Raw genomic sequence first — 20601 nt, 5'->3', positions numbered from 1 at the left:
TGAAACAGCCATCAAAGGTTAGGAAAACGTGAAGAATTGACAGAAATAGTCAGTTTTATAGGCTGGTTGTCTTTGAATTCTTATGTATCTTCTAAATTTGTGTCTGCAGGTTGCTTGTTTGAGAAGAAGCTGTGTCCCAGAGATCAGCTGTGCAATGATGGTGAGTATCAGCTCTTTAATCCAAGTTCATACAACACCTTAGACCCGTTAGATCAGTTACTGTTCAATTCAATTCTTTTTATTTATATAGTGCCAAATCACAACAGCAGTTGCCTCAAGGTGCTTTATATTATAAGGTAAAGACCTTAAAATAAAATAGAGGAAAAACCCAACAATCAGACGACCCCTTGTGAGAACATTAATTACCTCCATTACCAGTCTTAGATTCAGTGCTCTTGTTTCATGTGGATCCTGCTCACAGTGTCAGACTATGGGAGGTTTTTCATATAAATGGAGTTTCATAGGTTTTGCAGCTCTTTGGTTCAAAAGGGTTTATCACAAAAGTCTGGACGATGTAGAGTTGGTGCAAAATTTCACTGCAATATCTCATCATCTTCAAGCTGGGCTGGAAAATGCAGAAGTACCAAAAAACTGCAGGTCCTCTAACAGCCACTTGAGGCCACCACCTAAAGTGAGTCAACCCCCATAGACCCCCATGTTAAATTGTCCAACTTTACAGAAAACAGGTTTGGATACATTCTTCCTTCATAGCAACATTGCACTGGGTGATTTTTTTAAATATTACTTATAATTCTCCACTTTGAATTTTATTAAGGCTTAAAGTTGCGGGCTCTTTGATTGACAGGTGAGTGTTGACACAGGCGGCTGTAGCTTCTCGCTGTCTGCTTGCTGATACAGACGGTCCAAAATCTCTGTGCTCCAGTTTTGGTGAGTGAAATGGTAGAATTTTATTGATCTCGTATTTAGAGCAATGCTGAGGCACGGCCACTGGTAGATCCAGAAGAACACACTGGAGACATTATATATACATACTGTCTTGTGTGGAAGTGGCAAGAGTTCCTGGGGAGCGTGGAACACCTGCTCACCTTCAGATAAGATAATGGATGAATATGTCGCACCAATTAGCTGTTATCTGTGTCCAAGCATTGTATCAATATAGTTTATGAATCCAGCTCACTAACCAAGTTAATTAGCCTTCACTGATAACTTAGCACTCCATGCTCTCTGGTGGCCAGAACACTAACTTTGACTCTTTGAGAAACCAACAGGTGATGAAATCTTTTACTTATATCAGGTCATTGTATCCACTTTATGATTTTCCAGTTGTTATCCCATAAATCAAAACTGTGCAACATTATGAAGAAGTAACAAACTCGTTCTCTTATACGTAAAAGATTGATTTCAGGTCAAAGCTGCTGTTCTGCAGTTTGAGATTCATATTTACGGTGCTGTGTTTTCACTTTCAGCACTTTCACTTTATCTTCATGTAGAGTATTATTGTACTTCCACTTTCAACATGAATACTGTGAATACTAAATAAGTTCCTTTACTTTAAACTCAGAAACTACAAATTTAAAACTACAAACCCAGTCTTGTTTTAGTTAAAAATGAAACTAGACTGTTTCAGCTTGTAGGTCTTAATGTTTTCATCGTTTCAAAGATTTTAAATTCTTAATACATAACTTGACCCGCGAAGGCTGCTGTTATTTTGCATTTCATTCTGGGTCGCTGATGTAAACTGGTGGCATTTCAAAGCTACGATCACAGAGCTGCTATTTCTCAGAGACGCGAGTTTACATGCATCCATGAACATAATCAGTGATCCATGGTCGCCTACACGGTATTGAAAGTCCAACTTTAGGTCATCAGATACAATCCCATTAAAGGAACATTTTGGATACTATAAATACTGCTACTAATAAAAATAATAAAAAGAATACTTAGAGTATTAAATTGTTAATAAACAATCAGAATATTCGGGCGTGCACCTGAAAAGGGCGCCTGCATTATTGATGGCATGTTACCCCTTCCTCCCCGAGGATGTTTTGTTCCTTGTTTTTACCTTGAGGTGGAACATGCCGTGCCAAACTTTTGATGACTCCAAGAACGAGGTTTTGTGAGAACACGCAGCTCGTTTTCTCAGCCTGGCACATGTGAACTGAAATAATTTCAAGACCTTTGGGGAAAAAAAGAACAAATCCGATGGATTTAAACATGTTTAAAGTTATTCTAGACTGCTTAATGATTTTCATTTTTTATGTCCTTCAACAGCTGCAGTTCGGAATAATGATTACGAATCAATTTACTACCAAGCTTCATTCAAAAATCCTCTCATTTTGTGTGTCTGACCATTTGTAGTCTTACAACATTAAGATTTATCAAAAATGTAGGAGTCTTCAAAAAAAACACCCATTTCGAAGGTCCTTTTTTTTGCTGAATTATTTCAGCCTGTGTCATCATGTATAAGAGGAAAACACCCAGACTGCATTTTAAAAACAGCCCATTTTATGTGCTTAAGCATCTGGCTTTGTTAAAAATCACTACCCTTTCAGCTTGTTCGTGGCCAAAAGTGGCCACCAACAGATTAGGTCTGTAATTTTTATTATTTTTATGTTTTTTTGCCATTTTTTCTGCATAAAGCTTTTAAGTAACTTCAGTTCTTTTCATAAATATAAAATAATTATTACTTTTTACATTTTTAACCCTTTAAACACCAGTTTGGTTGTCCACTGCACTAGCTGGAAGACAACCTCAAATCTCGCAATTTTATATAATTGCATTGCTACTGAAATTTCTTGTATTATTAATAGTAGAGTCTGGGGCATGTAATTGATCCACATCAACATTGATTATAATGCATTGTTATTTTTGTGCAGGGAGAGCAAAAACATAAAAACTTCCTCTCAGCTTGTTTGTGGCCAAAAATGGCCACCCCTTGTTTACGTTTACAAAATGCTATAAAATTCATATATATTAAGAAAAATTCCCACTTTTTTTGACATGATTTTTTAGATTAGCATCAGTTCTGTTCATGAAAATCAAAATTTCATTCAAATTCATAATTTTAACCCTTTAAATACCAGTTAGATCACATAATCCTAGGAACTCATAAATGGAAAAAATCACAAAACCCCAATTTTTTTCCAAATAAAACATGCCATCTGATTTACTTTCTAACCATGATGGAGGTTAGATGTATAACAATAATTAAAAGTATCAATGAGTTTTATGCATCTTTGTTTTTTTGTGCAGTGACAGAAAAACATAAAAGCTTCCTCTCAGCTTGTTTGTGGCCAAAAATGGCCACCCCCTGTTTACATTTACAAAATGCTATAAAATTCATATATATTAAGAAAAATTTCCACTTTTTTTGACATGATTTTTTAGATTAGCGTCAGTGCTGTTCATCAAGACCAAAATTTCATTCAAATTCATAATTTTAACCCTTTAAATACCAGTTAAATCAAATAATCCTAGGAACTCATAAATGGAAAAAAATCACAAAACCCCAATTTTTTTCCAAATAAAACATGCCATCTGATTTACTTTCTAACCATGATGGAGGTTAGATGTATAACAATAATTAAAAGTATCAATGAGTTTTATGCATCTTTGTTTTTTTGTGCAGTGACAGAAAAACATAAAAACTTCCTCTCAGCTTGTTCGTGGCCAAAAATGGCCACCCCTGTTTACGTTTTCAAAATACTATAAAATTCATATATATTAAAACATTTTTCTACTTTCATTGACTTGATTTTTTAGATTAGTATCAGCGCTGTTCATCAAGACCAAAATTTAATTCAAATCCAGGACTTTTAACCCTTTAAATACCAGTTAAATTACATAATTTTAATGATTTACAAAGGGATAAAGGGATAAAGGGATAAAAGCATAAAATCCCCATTTTTTTCCTAAATAATACATGCAAACTGATTTATTTTCTAACCATGATGGAGGTTAGATGCATAGCAATAATTAAAAGTATCAATGAGTTTTATGTATCTTTGGTTTTTTGTGCAGTGACAGAAAAACAAAAAAAAATCCCTCTCATTTTGTTCGTGGCCAAAAAATGGCCACCCCTGTTTACGTTTTCAAAATACTATAAAATTCATATATATTAAAACATTTTTCTACTTTCATTGACTTGATTTTTTAAATTAGCACCAGTCCTAGTCATGAAAACCAAAATATAATTCAAATTTAGATATTATACGCTTTGAACTGGGTGTGGTTCCCAATCAGCCAGAGTTCACACCTTGGCTCAGGCGATTAGAGGATCATCAGGGGGTCCCTTTGTCCCTCTGGGGGGGGGGGGGACACTCCCACCTTCTTGCCATATTGCCAGAATAAATGGTCTGAAAGCTGTTAGGTTGACTTACAGCAGTAGCAACGTCTGCACCTGCATAAACTCCAGGACACGTTTACAAACAGTGTTTGTTGTTGTTTGCGCTGCAGCTGCAGGTTTGAACTCTGCAAAATGTCCTGTGATTGGGGTTTTTTTGTTTTTGTTTTTGTTTCTAGAGTTAATATTTTGGGTATGGTCTCTTTTTATGAAAAATACAAGAGTAAAAGTGCTTTTCACATGTGCTTCAAAGCTAAGTTTGACTGGGAACCTCAAAGCTCAATATCCTGCATCCACAGGAATTCACTGCAGCCTATGTAATGTTTGATGCGTCATTATTTATTCCAGTCTATCTTGCAAATACATGTTTGTGCTGCAATGTCATGCACAAACACAAACTATCAGATCCTTAAGACCAAACCTATGTCAAAATTGTTTCATTATATTGGTCCATTGGAGTGTGGTAACCCATCAAACGCCCCTAGTGGAAACCAAGAATATTACATGAAATTGCTTGCTTGGCAGAAAATGGGTCAAGGATGTCATGTGGTAGAAAAAATGAAAAACTACAATTTTCATGTGTTGAGTTTAGAATGAAAGCAATTTTACCTAAATTGCATGCTATAGTACTGCCAGTAACAAGGAATCAAAAAAGGTGGTTATAATGGGTTTCAATTGGCCACAAGTGGCCACAATCAGTAAAACGGGAACAATGTGGTGTATAGTGAATATTATTGACATTATTAAGGAGCTGATGTTGAAAATTAAAAAAATTTAATAAAATGCACACCTTTGGAAAGTTTCATTCCATTTGCATTAACAGAACAAAAATGGTTGAAAACCGAAAAGTGAAGTGGCCACCAGTGGCCAGGTTAGAAACCAGAGGGTTAAGCATCTGTAAACACACATTTCCAGACTTCATGAAGATGCACAAAATTATTTCTGAATACATCAAAAGTGACTCATCCCAGTGGTTTCATTTTGGTGCTTTTTATTGTGAAGATGCATAAAATAGTTAAAAATGAACAAAATAACCCATTTGGTGTGTCTTTATTAAACACCTACAGTTTGTGTTCACCATCTGGAGGGTTTGAATAAAACAAGTTTAGCTCCATTCTGAGGTAAAAGGATTGCAGAAGGCATCTGTAATCTGTGCAGAAATTGCCAGACTGAATTTTGCACACTGTGTGCTTTTCATCACATATCCATGCCTCAAAATGAATCTTCACCCAAACTGTGCTCAGGATATTTTCTTATGCATAAAAATGATCATTTCTGTGTCCGTAGACGTGCAGTATATAGAGTGTACAAAAAGACATCTTTAAAAGCTTTAATCATTTCTAATCTGGGTTGAAATGCTTGAATAACACACTCACACACACGTTCTCTAGATTTCATTCATGAAAAGGTCGTTTTGAGTTTTTCTTATGAGGTCAGATAAAAATATTTCACAGTAAAGTAATAAAGTGATGCAGACTAAAGACTAAAGATAGGGTTGAATGTCGTCAGTGCAATAGCATTAGCACACCCTGGGTTGTTTAATTGTCCTTAACAAAGTCCCGGTCCTGGGTTTGAATCCACTGTCGGTCTGCCTGGGTTCTTCGTGTGTACCTGAAAAGAAAGGTTTGTTAGGTTAACTGGTGATTCTGAACTGGCGATCTGTCCAGAGTGGCCGCTGCCTTTCAGACACTTGTCCTGGATTGCATAAGCGAGAGTGGATGGATGGAAAAAGACACACTGTGTGCAACCTCTGCTGGCGTGTAAATAAAACAAGCTTCAGTCTCACCAAAAAAATATAGAAGCTTTATTCATTTGCTGTCTGAGTTTTCACAGCAACTCCAAGCCAGTATAATCCTGACTAGTTCTGGTTAAGTGGCTGCATAAATGAGGATGGCTGTTTCATGAAGGGCGACCGACATCAAATCAAAGTCAAATCAAACATGCAGATTGTCAAGAATGAGATTTCCATACCGGGTCATCAGTCAGGACACGGGATAATAATGACCGCTTTCAGTGCTGTGCTGGTGGAAACTGTGCTACTGTTGGCTAAGAACTAAGGAAGAGGCGAAGGGGAAGGTACGTTAGGAGGTAGCGAGAGAGAAGGAAAGGAAAGAGTGTGGAGATGACAGTAGGGACTCTGAACGTAGAGACTTGTGCTGGTAAAGGAAGAGACCTAGAGCAGGCCCAAGGACAGGCTGGATTAATTCAATCCATTTCAATTTTATTTGGCACCAAATCAAAACAACAGTCACCTCAAGTCACTTTATATAGTGATGTAAACACCCTACAATAACCCAGACAATCAAATTCCCCCCTTTGCGCAAGCACTTGGCGACAGTCGGAAGGAAAACTCCCTTTTAACAGGAAGAAACCTATAAGGAGAACCAGGCTCAGGGAGGGACGATCATCTGCAACTGGTTGGGGGTGAGGAAGGGGAGACAGGATGAAAGCCAGAGATGAATAATTGCATCTCCTGGCTGGACTGGGAAAGCCTCTGTTCTGATTAGGCTGCTGCCCCCACAACCTGGATAAGTGGAAGAAAAAGGATGGACGGAAAAGCTTGAATGCAGATCTGTGTCCTTAAACATCTGCAATATGTTTTCAGTCTCTGTAGTGATGAAATCAAAGAAACATCAAAGTGTTTCAAGAGTCTAAAAATAGACAGAGTGCTTTAAAGCTTTGATCATGTTTGTTTAAAAGCTTCAATGGGAGAGAACATTTCACTGCACTTAAACATCTGTAGTTGTGCATTTTGAGTTTACTAAATGTGATTCAGGACTGTGTAAGACAAAGACATCTTTTGTAGCTTTAAATATTTGTAACTTGTGTTACACTTCTTATCTTGTAACATCTGTAATCTTAAAAAAAACCCTTCACCCACGTAACTGCCTGCACCTCTGCAGATGTCACCGTTCAATTTGAGCAGCTGATGGATGTTTGTGAGTGTTGTGCTGAAGGATGAGTGTAAAAATTATTTTTCTATGAGCTGCGTCAGTTGGGCAATAAGATTTACAGGAAGTGAGGGAAGCGACGTCAAGATGGAGAAAGAGATGAAGATAAACAGAGTAATGCAAGAGGAAGAGAGTAAACGAGGTCTCCCTCCGTCAGACGGCTCTCAGCCAATCGACCTGCGATTGGCTGAGAGCCGTCTCTATGACAACAGTGACATCACTTGCCTGACGACCGTGTGTCTCCCTTGTGTGTGTGTGTGTGTGAGATGGAGACAGAGGTGATGACTCACCACAGCCCACACTCACACACAAAACCACCACCACAGGGAGTGTGTGTGTATGAAGCCAAGTGTGTGTTTGTGTGTACACGTGTGTGTGCATGTGCTGTGTTCGTGTTTACATGCATTACATACAGCATGTGTAGTGTACATTATTGATGAGCACTCGTACAGTACGCTCCTGCTGTTGTCCTGGTAAACTCAGAGCAGTTGCTTGTTTTTGTTCTTCTCATTCTTCTTCTACAAGGAAAGAAAACAGCATTTAAACTGCAAAGTACGGTGGCCCTGAGGGCTCAAAACAAACCCAGCTGAGAAAAACACAAGCTAAGAAATCTGAAGAGAGAAAATTGCAAAATGCTGAAGCATTGAAAGAATGTTTAACCCAATGTAGCTTCTGGGTGTGAAAGGACAAGCAATGCTGAAGTACCTTAAACCTACATTCTTTTTAATGGTCAGCAGGTCAGTCCTCTGGTCCATGGGTACCAAACTGGACTATGTGACGGGAAGGTGCCCACAAAATTTCACCTTTATATTAGTCACCATGGTAGCGGTTTTTAGGGCTAGAAGTGAACATATTTGGGCAAAACAGCCAACATTGGCTCTCACAGTAATCCATGCTGTAAAGCTACTTTTGGCTGTTCCTTTATAAGGGAGTTTTCCCTTCCCATTGTCACCAAGTACTTGCTCATAGGGGGGCAACTGATTGCTGGGTCTACATCTGTGTCATTGTAGGGTCTTTGCCTTACAAGCCAAAGAACATTGAGGAGACTGTTGTTCTGATTTGGTGGTATATAAATAAAGCTGAATTGAATTAATTTATTGAGTCTATGGGGATTGACTGACTTTTGGAGCCATGCTGACGCGGACATTACAGAACTGCTGGTTTCATTTTTCATGGGTTCTTCCATTGCCCTGCCTCTTCAGTAAGTTCAGTTTAGTAGATCTTTGCTGACAGACAAACAAACCACCTTATGGCTCCTGCACATACATTTTTTATGGTGTGTTGATGTGTGGAGTTTTGTGGTTGCCGTCATGTTTGGCAACAGCAGAATTTCTTTCTGTGCAGATGGTTTGTTTGGACAGTGCCAGGCTCCTCATCAGGAACCCGTCCAGTATCAGGTGTCTGTACCCGTCCTGCACAAACTGCAGGAAGTCCTCAAAGACCTGATGGTTCAGGGTGAGTCTCTGAATACAGCGGCACACTTAATTCAGCTCATGTGCACTAAAACAGAGGGGGGAATATGGTTTCCTCTTTTATGTCTTCGTGATCATTGCATGTGTAACAATTTTTTGGCTCAGTATTAGTTTTTTTATTTCTTATAATTTAGCTATATTTTGGGTATTTGCAAATATCCACGTCTACATTTATAACAGCCAATAAATGGTAATTTTGTTCACCATAGGGCACGCTGCAAATACCCCGTTAACATCGCAGTCTCTCGCATAAATAAGTAAATAAATAACTATGCATAACAAATGTTAGGGAACTCTGTTTATGTGTTTGAAAGAAGGAAAATATCTGTCGATATATTGGATTGTTTTTAACAATCACCACATATCAGTATTAGCATTGGTCTAAAAAAATCCTCTATTTATTGGGATTTATTTCTTGTATTTTGCTTTCTGGTTATTTTCCATCGGTTCTGGTTATTTTTGTCTTAAAGTCATCACTTTCTGTCATTAAGTGGTCTTTTTTTTCTTTTTGTAGTCCTTTTTTGTCCATTTCATGTAGTTTTGCCATTTTTAAAGTTATTTGGGGCTTTGTGCTTTGTGCTAATTTTGCCCTTCCTTATCTTGTCACTCTTTATATTTACAGATTGTTTTTCTGGTGGTTTAGTATCTTTTGTGGTTATGTTGTAGTCATTTTTACACATTTTTACACATTTTTTCTCTATCTGTATTAATTTGGCATCTGCAAGTGGATGTTTGATCTTTTTTGTCATCATTTTTGCCTTTTGCCTTCATTTTGTATTATGCTGTGATTATCCTTTGGTTCTTTTTAGTAATTCTGCATGTTCTAGTCACCTTTTGGACATTTTGTGTCATCACTTTTTGTTCTTTAATGGTTTCATTTTTCTTTTAGCAATTTTTGCTCCCTCATTGCAGTTGTTTTTTTCTTTGTGCTGTCACTCTTGGTGATATTTCTACATGTGGCTGCACAGGTCTTAACTGGAAGGACGACATGACCCAGGCAATCATCAGCCGAGAGCTGAGCCAGGTTCCCACCGTTGAAACCCAGTCTAAACTTAGTGAGAAGTCACCCAAACTGTAAGAAGAACTTTACTATCATTAAAAATGGGAGGGTAGCATCTTAGACAAGACTGAGCTGTTTTATTTCTTAGGTCCTCCAGGTTGCTGGGCCCCAGTCCCCAGAGGGATCAGGGTCCTGAAGATCAAGTTGACCCCAAGATGATGCAGCAGTACGTGGACTACATGGTCCTCAACCCCTCCCGGTCTTCTGTCCACATGCAGACACCCCTGCTGGACCCATACACCTACCACAAGGTGGGAGGAATGTTCAGACAAACACTTCAAAATAGTTTACTGAAACCCTGCTGCAATATTTTATTATGCAGGGAGAAATCCCCGATGTGCCGGACAAGTTTAAACTAGAACATCTCTGAACGCAATACATTGTTATTCTACTTTTGTGTTTCTCTGCCCCCTAGTGGCCAAAGCAGCACATGTCTGTTGTGTGTGTGTGTGTTGTTGCAGCAGCAGTACGGCTACCAGGAGGAGGAGGAGCGCTCCCTCAACTCTCTGGATGATAACCGGGCCCTCCCGTTCCATCCCTCCTCCTATCGCTCCAGATCTCGAGGAAGTCCTCTGGACCGAGACCGGCAGCTCCTCCAGGATCTAGTGTCCTTTTACCTCACTTCCCCTTCCTCCTCTTCTTCTTCCTCTTCCTCACCTGTTCAGTCTCTTCCCCGCCACAGAGGAGCAGTAGCAGCAGCAGCAGCTGGCCTCCCATCCTCACTGTCCTCCTCATCTTCTTCCTCCTTTTTCCCGGAGCTGGACTTCCCTCTGGACTATGGTGAGGACTACGTTTCCCAGGTTGCACAGCAGGAGCCAGCAGAGAAGAAGGCACAGGATGAGTACGATGCCCTGTCAGAACTGGATGGTGAGCGAGACGAGAAAAGAAGACAAGTCACTATTTCTTTTGTCCATCGTGTTTATTTTTTGTGTATTCCTTTTTTAAATATCGTGTGTCTTTCTGCTCACTTTTTACTCTTTTTTTTCCTTTTTCAGGGAAATGTTTGTAAATTTTTACAATTTTTTTTCATTTCTCATCCATTCATTGGGCTATCCATACTCCTGTTCCATCCCTCCAACTCTTTATCCAGTTCAGAGCCTGTCTCAGTTGTTATTGGGCGAGAGTCAGGATACATCCTGCACAGATCACGTGGCTGTCTCGGGGCTATCCATTATCTAACTTACATTTATTATAATGTAACCAAAGAAGGGCAAAACTTTGCTCTTGTGAAATGTACCAGAGGAAAAAACTGATAGTTCACCAAATTAAAAAAAATCCACAGTAGTAAAGCTGTGTTGAAGGCTGTTATCTGTAGATGGCCTTGTCCTTCAGTGGTTAAAGTGCTCTGTGCTGTATTCGTAGAGCGTTCACTGCAGAGGCTGGCTCTGCTGCTCGATCACTACGGTCTCGACATGAAGGACTTGTCCCCCGAACAGAAAGAAGATCTGCCCGCCGCTCTGAAGCAGCTGCAGCTGGAGAGCTCCTACGCCCAAAAGGAATCCAAAGGTCGATCTTTTCACTTCACTAACATCACAAACGTCACTGCCTTCTTTAAAGCTGCATACAGGCAACAACAGCAATTTTTCATTATTTGATATGCTGCTCTTTGAAGGATACATTTGAAATTTGTACCTCCAATAAAGTAAAGATCCAATCAGATAAACAAACCTGTCCACCATTTGCATTTAAAGGGTTGGAAAAAAAAGTCTCTTCAGCATGTTTTATTTTTGTTTATTCTTCAGATAAATACGGGAACAATGCTGCTACAGGAAAGAAGGTAAACACGTTGCTTCCCACCATAAACAATGTGATGGTTTATCTGTTTATTAAAAAAAAAAAAAAACATATCAGTCGTAGCTGTGCAGAATACAGCAAAAACACAGTCATGTGCATTTTGCCTGTCAGTGCTTCACAGTCTCTGGTTGTCACATCAGAGCTAATCTCTTCTTGTTTAGGGGGTCAAAATGTTGCCTGCATTTAGAGAAAAATTAATCTAAGGCAATAATTTCAAGCTAAATTAATTGGTTTATAAATCTCATAAATCAACAAGTAAATAAGCAAAAATACTCCTTCATTATCTATTTCCAATCAAATGCGTTCATTTATCTTCATCTATCAGGTCTCAGAGGGCTCAATGGCCTATAAAATGTCACCTCAGGAGGCTCCACCCTCCAACGCCAAGCCTCCGACACCAGAGGGAGTCCAGAAAGAGGCAACACCCACCACAACAGTCAATCAGGACAAACTGGGGAAGAAGGATCCAGCAGGTCAGGTGGACGAATTTGGCTACATCGTCACCAATCAGAGGTATGCTTCCTGAGTGTCTGGCCAATCAGGACGCCTGAAGGTGTGAGTGGACAGACATCTCGTTATGTGTTGCTTTCATGTTTGTGGTGAAAGGAGTCCACATGCTGCTCACTAATGTGGACGCAGCAGGAAAACTAATGCTGAAGGATAAACACTGAAAAATGGAAGAAAGGCTAGAGAAACGGGTGTTGAAATAAAAGGAAGAAACTAAAGGAAAGAAGACTGGAAAGAAATAATGAAAGATAACTGAACAAATGAATAAAGAAAGAAACAGTAGAACAGAAAAGAAATGAAAAGAAGAAGTGGAAAGGAACGAAAGAAGGAGCGAAATGAAGAAACTGGAGTGATGAAATTTAGAAAAGGAAGAAAAGAAACAAGAATAAAGGAAAAAAGGAAAGAAAGGAAAATGACCAAAGAAAGCAAAGAAGGAAATGAATAAAAGATATCTGTCCATCCATCTGCCTTTCATCCATTCACCACCAGTCTTGCAATCCATCAGTCTGTCTTTCCACCCATCCGTCTGCTTATCCATTTCAGGCTTGCAGTGGTGCTTCAGCCAGTCCTAGTCGTTAGGGCCAGAGGCAGGATACATCCTGGACAAATAACAGGGCTGTCCATCCATTAGTCTAAAATTTCTTGTAATGTGACCAAAGAAGGTTATTATTTGCTCCTGTGAAATGTAGCAGACAGTTCACAAAAACCATAATATAATATATAACAAAGTTGTGTTGAAGGCTATTATCTGTGACCTTGTCCTTAACCCTTTAAAGCCGGTCGGAGCGGGCACGCTCGGTTTTGCATAACTATTTTTAAATCCCGGGTGTTTTGCCAAAAAGTGATTGTCTGCCAAAAACTGATTTCCGGTATTTGCCAAAAAGTGATTGCTCGTATTTAAACTGCTATAAGTAACTTGTTGGGCTATAATGTGTGAAACATATGTCAAATGCATCCCTCATGGATGACATAAAGTCATATTGAGCCACAAACAACATTTGTGCAACAAGGTAAAAGGCACAATCAGTTTTTGTAAACGCTGTTCACCAAAGTCTATTTACCAACATACGTAAAGATATTACACATAAAAAATACACTGAAACATTGGAAATCACTTTTTGGCACAACACCTGTAGCACTGCAACCACATAAGCTAGCACAATAATTCTTTTTGCATATGAAACCGGAGGAGTTGTACTTACATCTTATGCCATCAGCTTGTCCTAGGTCACAGTTTCCTTCCACATATAAATTGGAAAAAACTGCATAAAAAGCACTTGCAGCAACAAAAACATAATATTCCAGAAACACGCTTTGCCGATCTGATCAGCTGTTTGTAACACTTCCTACGCCATCAGCGCGAACTATCGCATGTCTGCCATGTCCTGGCCGAAACCGGAAGTGACGTCATTTTGCGGGAATGTAGTTTTTTACCATCAGGGCCTTATGAGCCTATACTGGTGTTATGTTTGACTTTATGACTTTCTCTGTCATTTCTGGGATGCTTAGGACTCAAATTGAACTGCTGGAAATAGTTTATTTTGATGCATATGCTGTTTTTTTGTTTTTTTGCAAATTTGCATTATAATATTTATTTTCGTTTTTCCTGCAGCATATAAAAATTGGTGTATATCAAAAATAAAACTATGAAGACACTCAAAATAAATTTCCTGTGGTGGGAAACTATTTTGTGCAACTTTTTTGTATTTACAGTTTTGAGGGATAAGCCTCTTAAATTTCTCTAACTAGAAATATATGTTAAAAAAACAAAAACGATTTTCAATTTTTTTGTAGTTTATTGCACTTTTTTGCAATTTATGTAATTACTATGCACTTAATGCAGACATATTATTACAATTTGGGCTATAATGGTTGTATTGATGTATATCAACTTGAAATGCTCCCAAAAATGGCTCCACAGCATGTAAAAATATAATATAAGCTCTGGCGGACTTGGTTCTATGGTAGGTCTTAAAGGGCTAAGTGGTTAACCTGCTCTGTGCTGTGAGAAAGAAGCAAAGAAGGAACTGATGACTAAAAGAAGAAAAGGCAGGAAGGAAACACTTGTACATACAAGGAGGGAAATAAAGGAAATGAAAAAAATCAAGGAAGGAAATAAATAAACACAGAGCAGTGTGAAAATGGAAGGATGTAAAAGAACTGACAGAAGGAAAATGGAAGAAAAGAAAGAAACAGAGATATTAAAAAATGGAAAAAGGAAAACGAGGAAAGAGGGGAATGTATGTCATCAGAAATTAAACCAAAAGGATTAACAGAGAAAACTGTGTTGGATAAACAACAAGGAAAAAAACTATAGGAAAGAAGACTAGAAAGAAGTAAGGAAGGCTGAATAAAATAAGTAAAGAAATAAAAAGTAAGGAGGTAAGAAATTTAAAAAAATGAAGAAAGGAAAGAAACTGAGATATTGAAATTAAAAGAAGGAAAGACACCTAAAGACAGGAAGGAAGGAGGGAGCAAACGAAGGAGTACAGGAAGAAAGTAAAAGCGCCGACCCTGAGCTCCAATCAGGAAATCAGAAGCAGAAGCTGATAAAGTGACTGTCAGATGGACTCAGATTCAGAGGTCAAAGGTCTTCTTTGAATCTTTGAACGCTGCTGTGTGTATGTGTGAGAGAGTGTCTGTTCATGTGTGTGTTTAAATGTGTGTGTTTTGTCAGCCCCCTCAGTCTGAACGACGGGGTGCGACTGCTGGAGCTGCTGTCGGAGAGGATTGGCCTCTCCACCAACTCCTTCATCAGAATCAGGTAGGAGCAAGGACGTCGCTGCTCCTCAACCCGCACAAAAAATAAGAATGAAAAATCTGAAAGAAAAGGCGACGTGCTTTCTGGCTTCAGCCTCTGGATCCTCGCTCTTTGGTTCATGAGGTTCCCCAGACCTGGTGAAGCTGGACGGCGAGCTGCACTGACTTTCTGCTCGTGGAAGTGATTCTTTGACCTGCTTCTCCTCCTGTTCCTCCTTCTTCCTGACCCTGCAGAAAGCTCCGGCCTGCAGAAATCTCCTTCTTATCCAAGCGGATTTCTTTATTAACATCGGCATAAACTCCATGTCTTCACAAGATTTAATAAAACAATAGCAGTTACAGTTTATTCAGGACATTTCAATGAACAACAGAAAAAAACCCATTCAATTAAAGAAGTAATAAATGCAATAAAAAATTAATATGCACAAAAATACGCCGCTGTACCTCACATACAGGAGAACTGTAAGTAATTTTAATGAAATTGAAAGCAAAATACTGAGTTCATCCCAAAGAAACATCTCAAAGAGTCGTTATTATATTAAAATCGTTTCCATTTATCTGGATAAAGTAAATATTAGAGCAGGTTGCTGCTCTAGAATGAGTAAACATTCATTTTTACTTAAATTAAATTAAACATGAAAATATTGAGGACACTGTTGCAGATTTTCGCTTCTTAGAAGAAAATGAGACTCGTTTAGAGAAGAACTGACCTGAGGAGATTTCTGCAAAGTGTCTGTAAAAAGTAAAAGTGCTCTTTGTTCTCCTGTTGCACAAACTATTAAAAACATGTTACTGATTCTTATTAATAGGCATTATATTAGGTAACTTATGTTCAGCTGGTGTTTTAATTCAGTGTAAAACTCACCTGCTGTTCGTTCTCTGCCTCTCTGCAGTGTGGTCGGACCTGCAATCACCTTCAGGATCAGACCCAACGCCAAGAACCTGACAGCCGCCGACGTGGCCGACAAAGCTGGTACGCCACCTGTTCACTTTTTAGAGCGCTGCCCGCTGCGGCGCTTCAGTTATTTCAGTGCTGTGGGTTCAATCAAAGCAGTCACAGAGGAGAGGACCAGGAAAGAAGGAAGGGGGGGAGGGGCAAAGAAGAAAGGAAGAAGGAAGGGAAGGAAGAAAAGATAAGAAAGAAGAAATGTTGGAAGCAAGGAGGAAGGGAAAAAGAACAAAAGGAAGAACAAAATGGAAGGACAGAAGGAATAAGGGATGAAATTAAAGAACTAAGTAAGGTAGGATGAAAGGAAGAAAGAAAGAAAGAAACTGAGGAAGGGAGGGATGTAGGAAAGATGGATGGTAGGAAGGAAGAAAGAAGGACAGAAAAGGTGAAGGAACAAAAAACAAAGTGAGTAAGGAAAGACAAACGAAGGAAAAAGTAAAAGCAGAAGTGAAGGAAAAGAAAAGAAAAGAAACTGAAGGAAGGAAGCAATGAGAAATATGAAAAGGAAGGATGAAGGAATGAAGAAAGGATGAATTGAGGAACTAAGTAATGATGGATGATAAGGAAGGGAACTGAGGAAGAAAAGGGTGAGAAGAATGGAAGTGAGGAAGGAAGGAGGAAGGAAGAAATAAAGGAAAAAAATTTAAGAATGAAGGACAAAGGAAAGGAAAAAGAAGAAAGGTAAAAGAAAAGAAGATCAGACAGGAAAGGGAACAAAAGAACAAAGGAAGGAATCAAAGGCAAAGGAAAGAATTAAGACAGGCTTGAAGAAAAATAAAGAATTGAAGGAAGAAATGTAAGAAAAATAAGGTAGAAAGAAAAACAATTAAAAGAGAAAGGAAGGATGGTAAGGAAGAATAAACTAATTGAAAAAGAAAAAAATAGCAAAGGAAGAAAAATAGGAAGGTAGGAACTGTATAGTGTGTTCAGGACAGTGAAACAAAGGACTGACAGAGGAAAGAATGCAAGAAAACATATGAAAAGGTTTTAAATGTAAAGAAACTAAGAAGAGAACAAAACTGGACGAAAGGAAGCTTAAAAAGGAGGAAAGATGCAAAGGCGGTTTTGTGTCACAAACATCACAGGTGAAAGAACTTTTTCCTGCTATTATCCAAAACATATTATCATCTGGTTTCTCCATCATTTACACTAACAGAGGTTTATAAAGCCAGCTGATGAGGGAGCATCTTTAAACTTTGGTTTATTGTTGATTGGTTGGTTGAATCAGTTGCAGAGAAGAACTTCCTGGAGTCTGAGACGGGCTTGAAGGTGCTGCAGAGCGGTGTTGGAGAGGTGAGTGCATTTACACATTTATCTACGTTCATCTTAAAATCAGTTCTCTAGGTATTCACTGTTGCTGATACGAGTGGTCAGAGGCTAACAAAAGGAAGCTGAATTTAGGCTTTTTTCTGCCCACTTGTTACAGAAGAATAATGGGAAGTCTTTGCCCTTGGCGACCAGAGTCCAGCCCCGCTCCCGCTGGGTGTTTGCAATGCTGGTAGCCATGGCCTGCATCGGCGGCATCCTGGTGGCGGCCATGACCATCACCTGCCTGCGTCACCATGCACACCGACTGGCGGCAAAGAAGCTGGGTCTGGGACCAGAAGGAGGCAGCTTCAGCCACCAGGAGTACCAGGTGAGGGCGTACCTCAGGATACAGCAGGTGTACAGAAATTAAATTTCAATGAATGTTACTGCATTGGCACCATGTGGTTGAAATTTTAATTAACTGATAGTTGAAAGTAATAGTGCTAGCAGATGGACGTTAAAATATTTGGATAAATGGCCAAGATGGAAAGAATAATGGTCAATAACAAAAGGTTATAACCAGTATAGGCAATAAAAATTCAAATAGTCCGCTAAAGTCAATAAAATGGAAATATGATGTAGATGTGAGAGGCGAATGTCCAGGTTCTGCTTTTTATTCCCAATGTATGAACTGACTTTAATGTAACTTCAAAAATGAGGCTTTCCCTGACTCTCTCAGCTGCCTCCAATCACCTGACTGATTTCTGAAGGTCTCTGGACCACTTTTATTCCAAAAATCTGAAACCAAAAGGATTTATGCTCCCAAAGGCCTTACCTCAGTTCCTTTCTTTCGATTCTGGTGTCAGCATTTGTTAGTATGACGAACACTGGCTATCATTAGCTTAGAAATGGAGTCCACTTATCATTAACGTTACCAAAAGATCGGTTCCTATCAGGGACCGAGAAGCCAAGAACACACAGGCACAGGTGTAATCTTCAAAAAATGGGTTTTATTATACCCCAAAAAGGACAAAACTATTACAAAAATTCAAATTGACATAAACAAACTATTTTAAGAACCAAGTGGGCCCTTAAAAGAGGTCAGCTTAGCAGCCAGGTAACTCAAGAAGAACAGAAAATAATGAATATAGCATATACCCATTTTACCATAACAAACAATGCAAAACAGATTCTATGCCATCATTTGGACTATAGCTTACTGCTGTCATGTATTATAAGCAAACTCAAAATTTTGAATTGGTTAACTTATAATCACGGAAGCTTTACAGCACAATATAAAAATAAGATGGAAAGGTAAACATGAAAATTACACCCCAACACAAACTCAACTTAACTTTATTTTAGTAAAGCCTATCATCTATGACCTTGTACTTTACTTCAGTTAGATTATAAGCTTGTATTGACTAGTCTTAGACATTACATTATATATAATTGGCTAATGTTAGAAACAGACTTTACTAGCTAGCAAAGTAATTTTAAAAAACTGCTTTTGTCAGTTTTGTCTAATGAAATTTTCCTAATAATGTTTGACCATTAGGGGAAAACTCAGGTCAGCATCAGCAGGGCAGTTAATTCATGGATGCATTGTTTGATTTTTGGAGTTCAAGTCGGCTTCTGAGCTGTCTTTTGGCAAGTGTTGCTAATGCTAGCGTACCTACAAATTGCAATCTCACATCTCATAGGGTAGGATAGGATTCATAGTGGTTTCCAGATTAATTTATAAGTCGGAGCTTTTGTTTAGGATGCCTCGTCTGCTTCTTGGATTTCCAACTCAGAAAGTTAGAGCAGCCCACTAACCTCGAATTAACAATCCAAGATGGCAGGACTGAATATAACCTGTGAAATGTTTAATCTGTACTGCCACTGTTGTGTATTTGTGACTTGCTAAATAAGCTATGTATATGTCCGTAGCTTGCTTGCTAACATTATAACTTTTCAAATAACTTTGCTAGCAAAGACTATTTTTTTTAGTGACAAAATAGTCCATTCAGATGCTTTATACAAATACAAATCTATATAAACTGTTAAGAGGCACAACACAGTGAGAAGAGTGCAGTGTAACAGTGCATGCATAACTGGCTCACCAGGACCTGTGTCGCCAGCATATGGCCTCCAAAGGTGCCTTTGGACGCCTTGAAGCTGCCGCCCTGGGTGCTGTGGGAGGAGCAAGTGGAGGAAGTGGAGGAGGAGGTGGAGGAAGTGTTGCGGGAGGTGCAGTGGGAGGCGGAGGTACAGATTCGAGAGTGAGCAGCGTTTCGTCCCAGTTCAGCGACGGCGCCCAGCCAAGCCCCAGCTCCCATAGCAGCACGCCCTCCTGGTGTGAGGAGCCAGCTCAGGCCAACATGGACATCTCTACTGGTCACATGATACTGGTTAGTACTCGATGACGCGTAAGTGCTACCTCTGAGGAAGACAAATTTAATAGGTAAAACCTTAGAAAGGGATCATTCAAAAGGTTCACAAGAAGATTTATGAAAAATTGAAAAATCAGATAAAGTCAAATTTACTTAAAGAGTATCTTTGCTCTTTAAGTAACTCACTGCTCATTTTGATGTTAAAAACATTTATAAACAGTCGCCAAATACTCATAACAACAGGACTTGTGTGTAAATATTTTGCTGGCTCTTCATTTTTTTGCCGCCATTTGTCTCAGTTGTAGGATCACCAGGTAGCTACAGGATGAAGGATACTCTACGTTATTCTCTATTTTACTCTAAAATGGAAATTGATTTACAAAATTAACATTGTGTTATATTAAAGAAAACTTAAAATAGCAGTTGAGCCCATAAACTCATTAGACAAGTGTTGACTGAGGTCATTAATAACGTGAGAAGGCTGATTTTCAAATAGATTTCTGTACAGTCAGACTTCTTCAAGCGCCCCCTGCTGGCCATTAGAAAGAATGCAGGTTTAAGGCTTTTATATACAGTGTATATACTGGCATTGGTAAGATTTTTCCCAGAGTTAAACTGCACATGAGTTTGGGCACATCTAAAGTGTTAGATGCTTACTCTAAAACTGGGATAAATTTAGTTTTAATTTGCTTTATTATTTTTAAAATCCTCAACTTTGGGTCAATTTGTTAAAAGGTCTAGACAACACATACATGGTTCTTCATATAATGGAAAGATAGGACTGAATGTCCTATACTCCTAAAGGCTTACATGGAGGACCACTTAAGGAACAAGGACAGGCTGCTGAAGGAATGGGAGGCTCTGTGTTCCTACCAGGCCGAACCCAGCGCTGTCTCCGTGGCTCAGAGCGACACCAACGTGAAGAAGAATCGCTGCCCTGACTCGGTGCCCTGTGAGTTCCTCAGCAACTTCACTCCCATCAGCATTACGTATCCTGTAAAAGTTGCTCTGTTAAAACACGGGGCAAAAAAACTGTCTGAAAAACCCTGAGAGTTTGAGGCTGCTTAATATTGAATTATATGAAGATTTTAAGTGTATCTGTGTTCTCCAAAAAGTTGATTCTGTTAATCTAGACGTAGCGTTTTGTAGGAGAAACGTTTTGTCACTCATCAAAGTGACTTC

The 20601-nt window shown here is 39.0% G+C and overlaps 1 protein-coding gene across 4 annotated transcripts in view; it reads left to right on the top strand.

Annotated features, from left to right (window-relative positions):
- ptprnb (protein tyrosine phosphatase receptor type Nb) overlaps positions 1–20601 on the top strand; it is a 52318-nt gene that overhangs the window by 21398 nt on the left and 10319 nt on the right. The window contains exons 2-15 of one of the 4 annotated variants that reach the window (XM_085152205.1): positions 110–160; positions 8599–8709; positions 9695–9800; positions 9875–10037; positions 10251–10653; positions 11149–11292; positions 11529–11563; positions 11906–12093; positions 14765–14851; positions 15741–15820; positions 17025–17089; positions 17223–17432; positions 19153–19437; positions 20224–20371. In XM_085152205.1, coding sequence (XP_085008331.1) covers positions 110–160; positions 8599–8709; positions 9695–9800; positions 9875–10037; positions 10251–10653; positions 11149–11292; positions 11529–11563; positions 11906–12093; positions 14765–14851; positions 15741–15820; positions 17025–17089; positions 17223–17432; positions 19153–19437; positions 20224–20371 — 2076 coding nt within the window. Of the gene's footprint in view, positions 1–109; positions 161–8598; positions 8710–9694; positions 9801–9874; positions 10038–10247; positions 10654–11148; positions 11293–11528; positions 11564–11905; positions 12094–14764; positions 14852–15740; positions 15821–17024; positions 17090–17222; positions 17433–19152; positions 19438–20223; positions 20372–20601 lie in introns of all 4 variants that reach the window. The other 3 variants (XM_085152206.1, XM_085152204.1, XM_085152207.1) reach the window with 3 other exon arrangements.

The sequence above is a fragment of the Neolamprologus multifasciatus genome, chromosome 23 (assembly GCF_963576455.1).
Source record: "Neolamprologus multifasciatus chromosome 23, fNeoMul1.2, whole genome shotgun sequence".
NCBI lineage: Eukaryota > Metazoa > Chordata > Actinopteri > Cichliformes > Cichlidae > Neolamprologus > Neolamprologus multifasciatus.
Note: the sequence above shows the minus strand (reverse complement) of the source record. Positions and strands in the feature narration are given on the sequence as shown.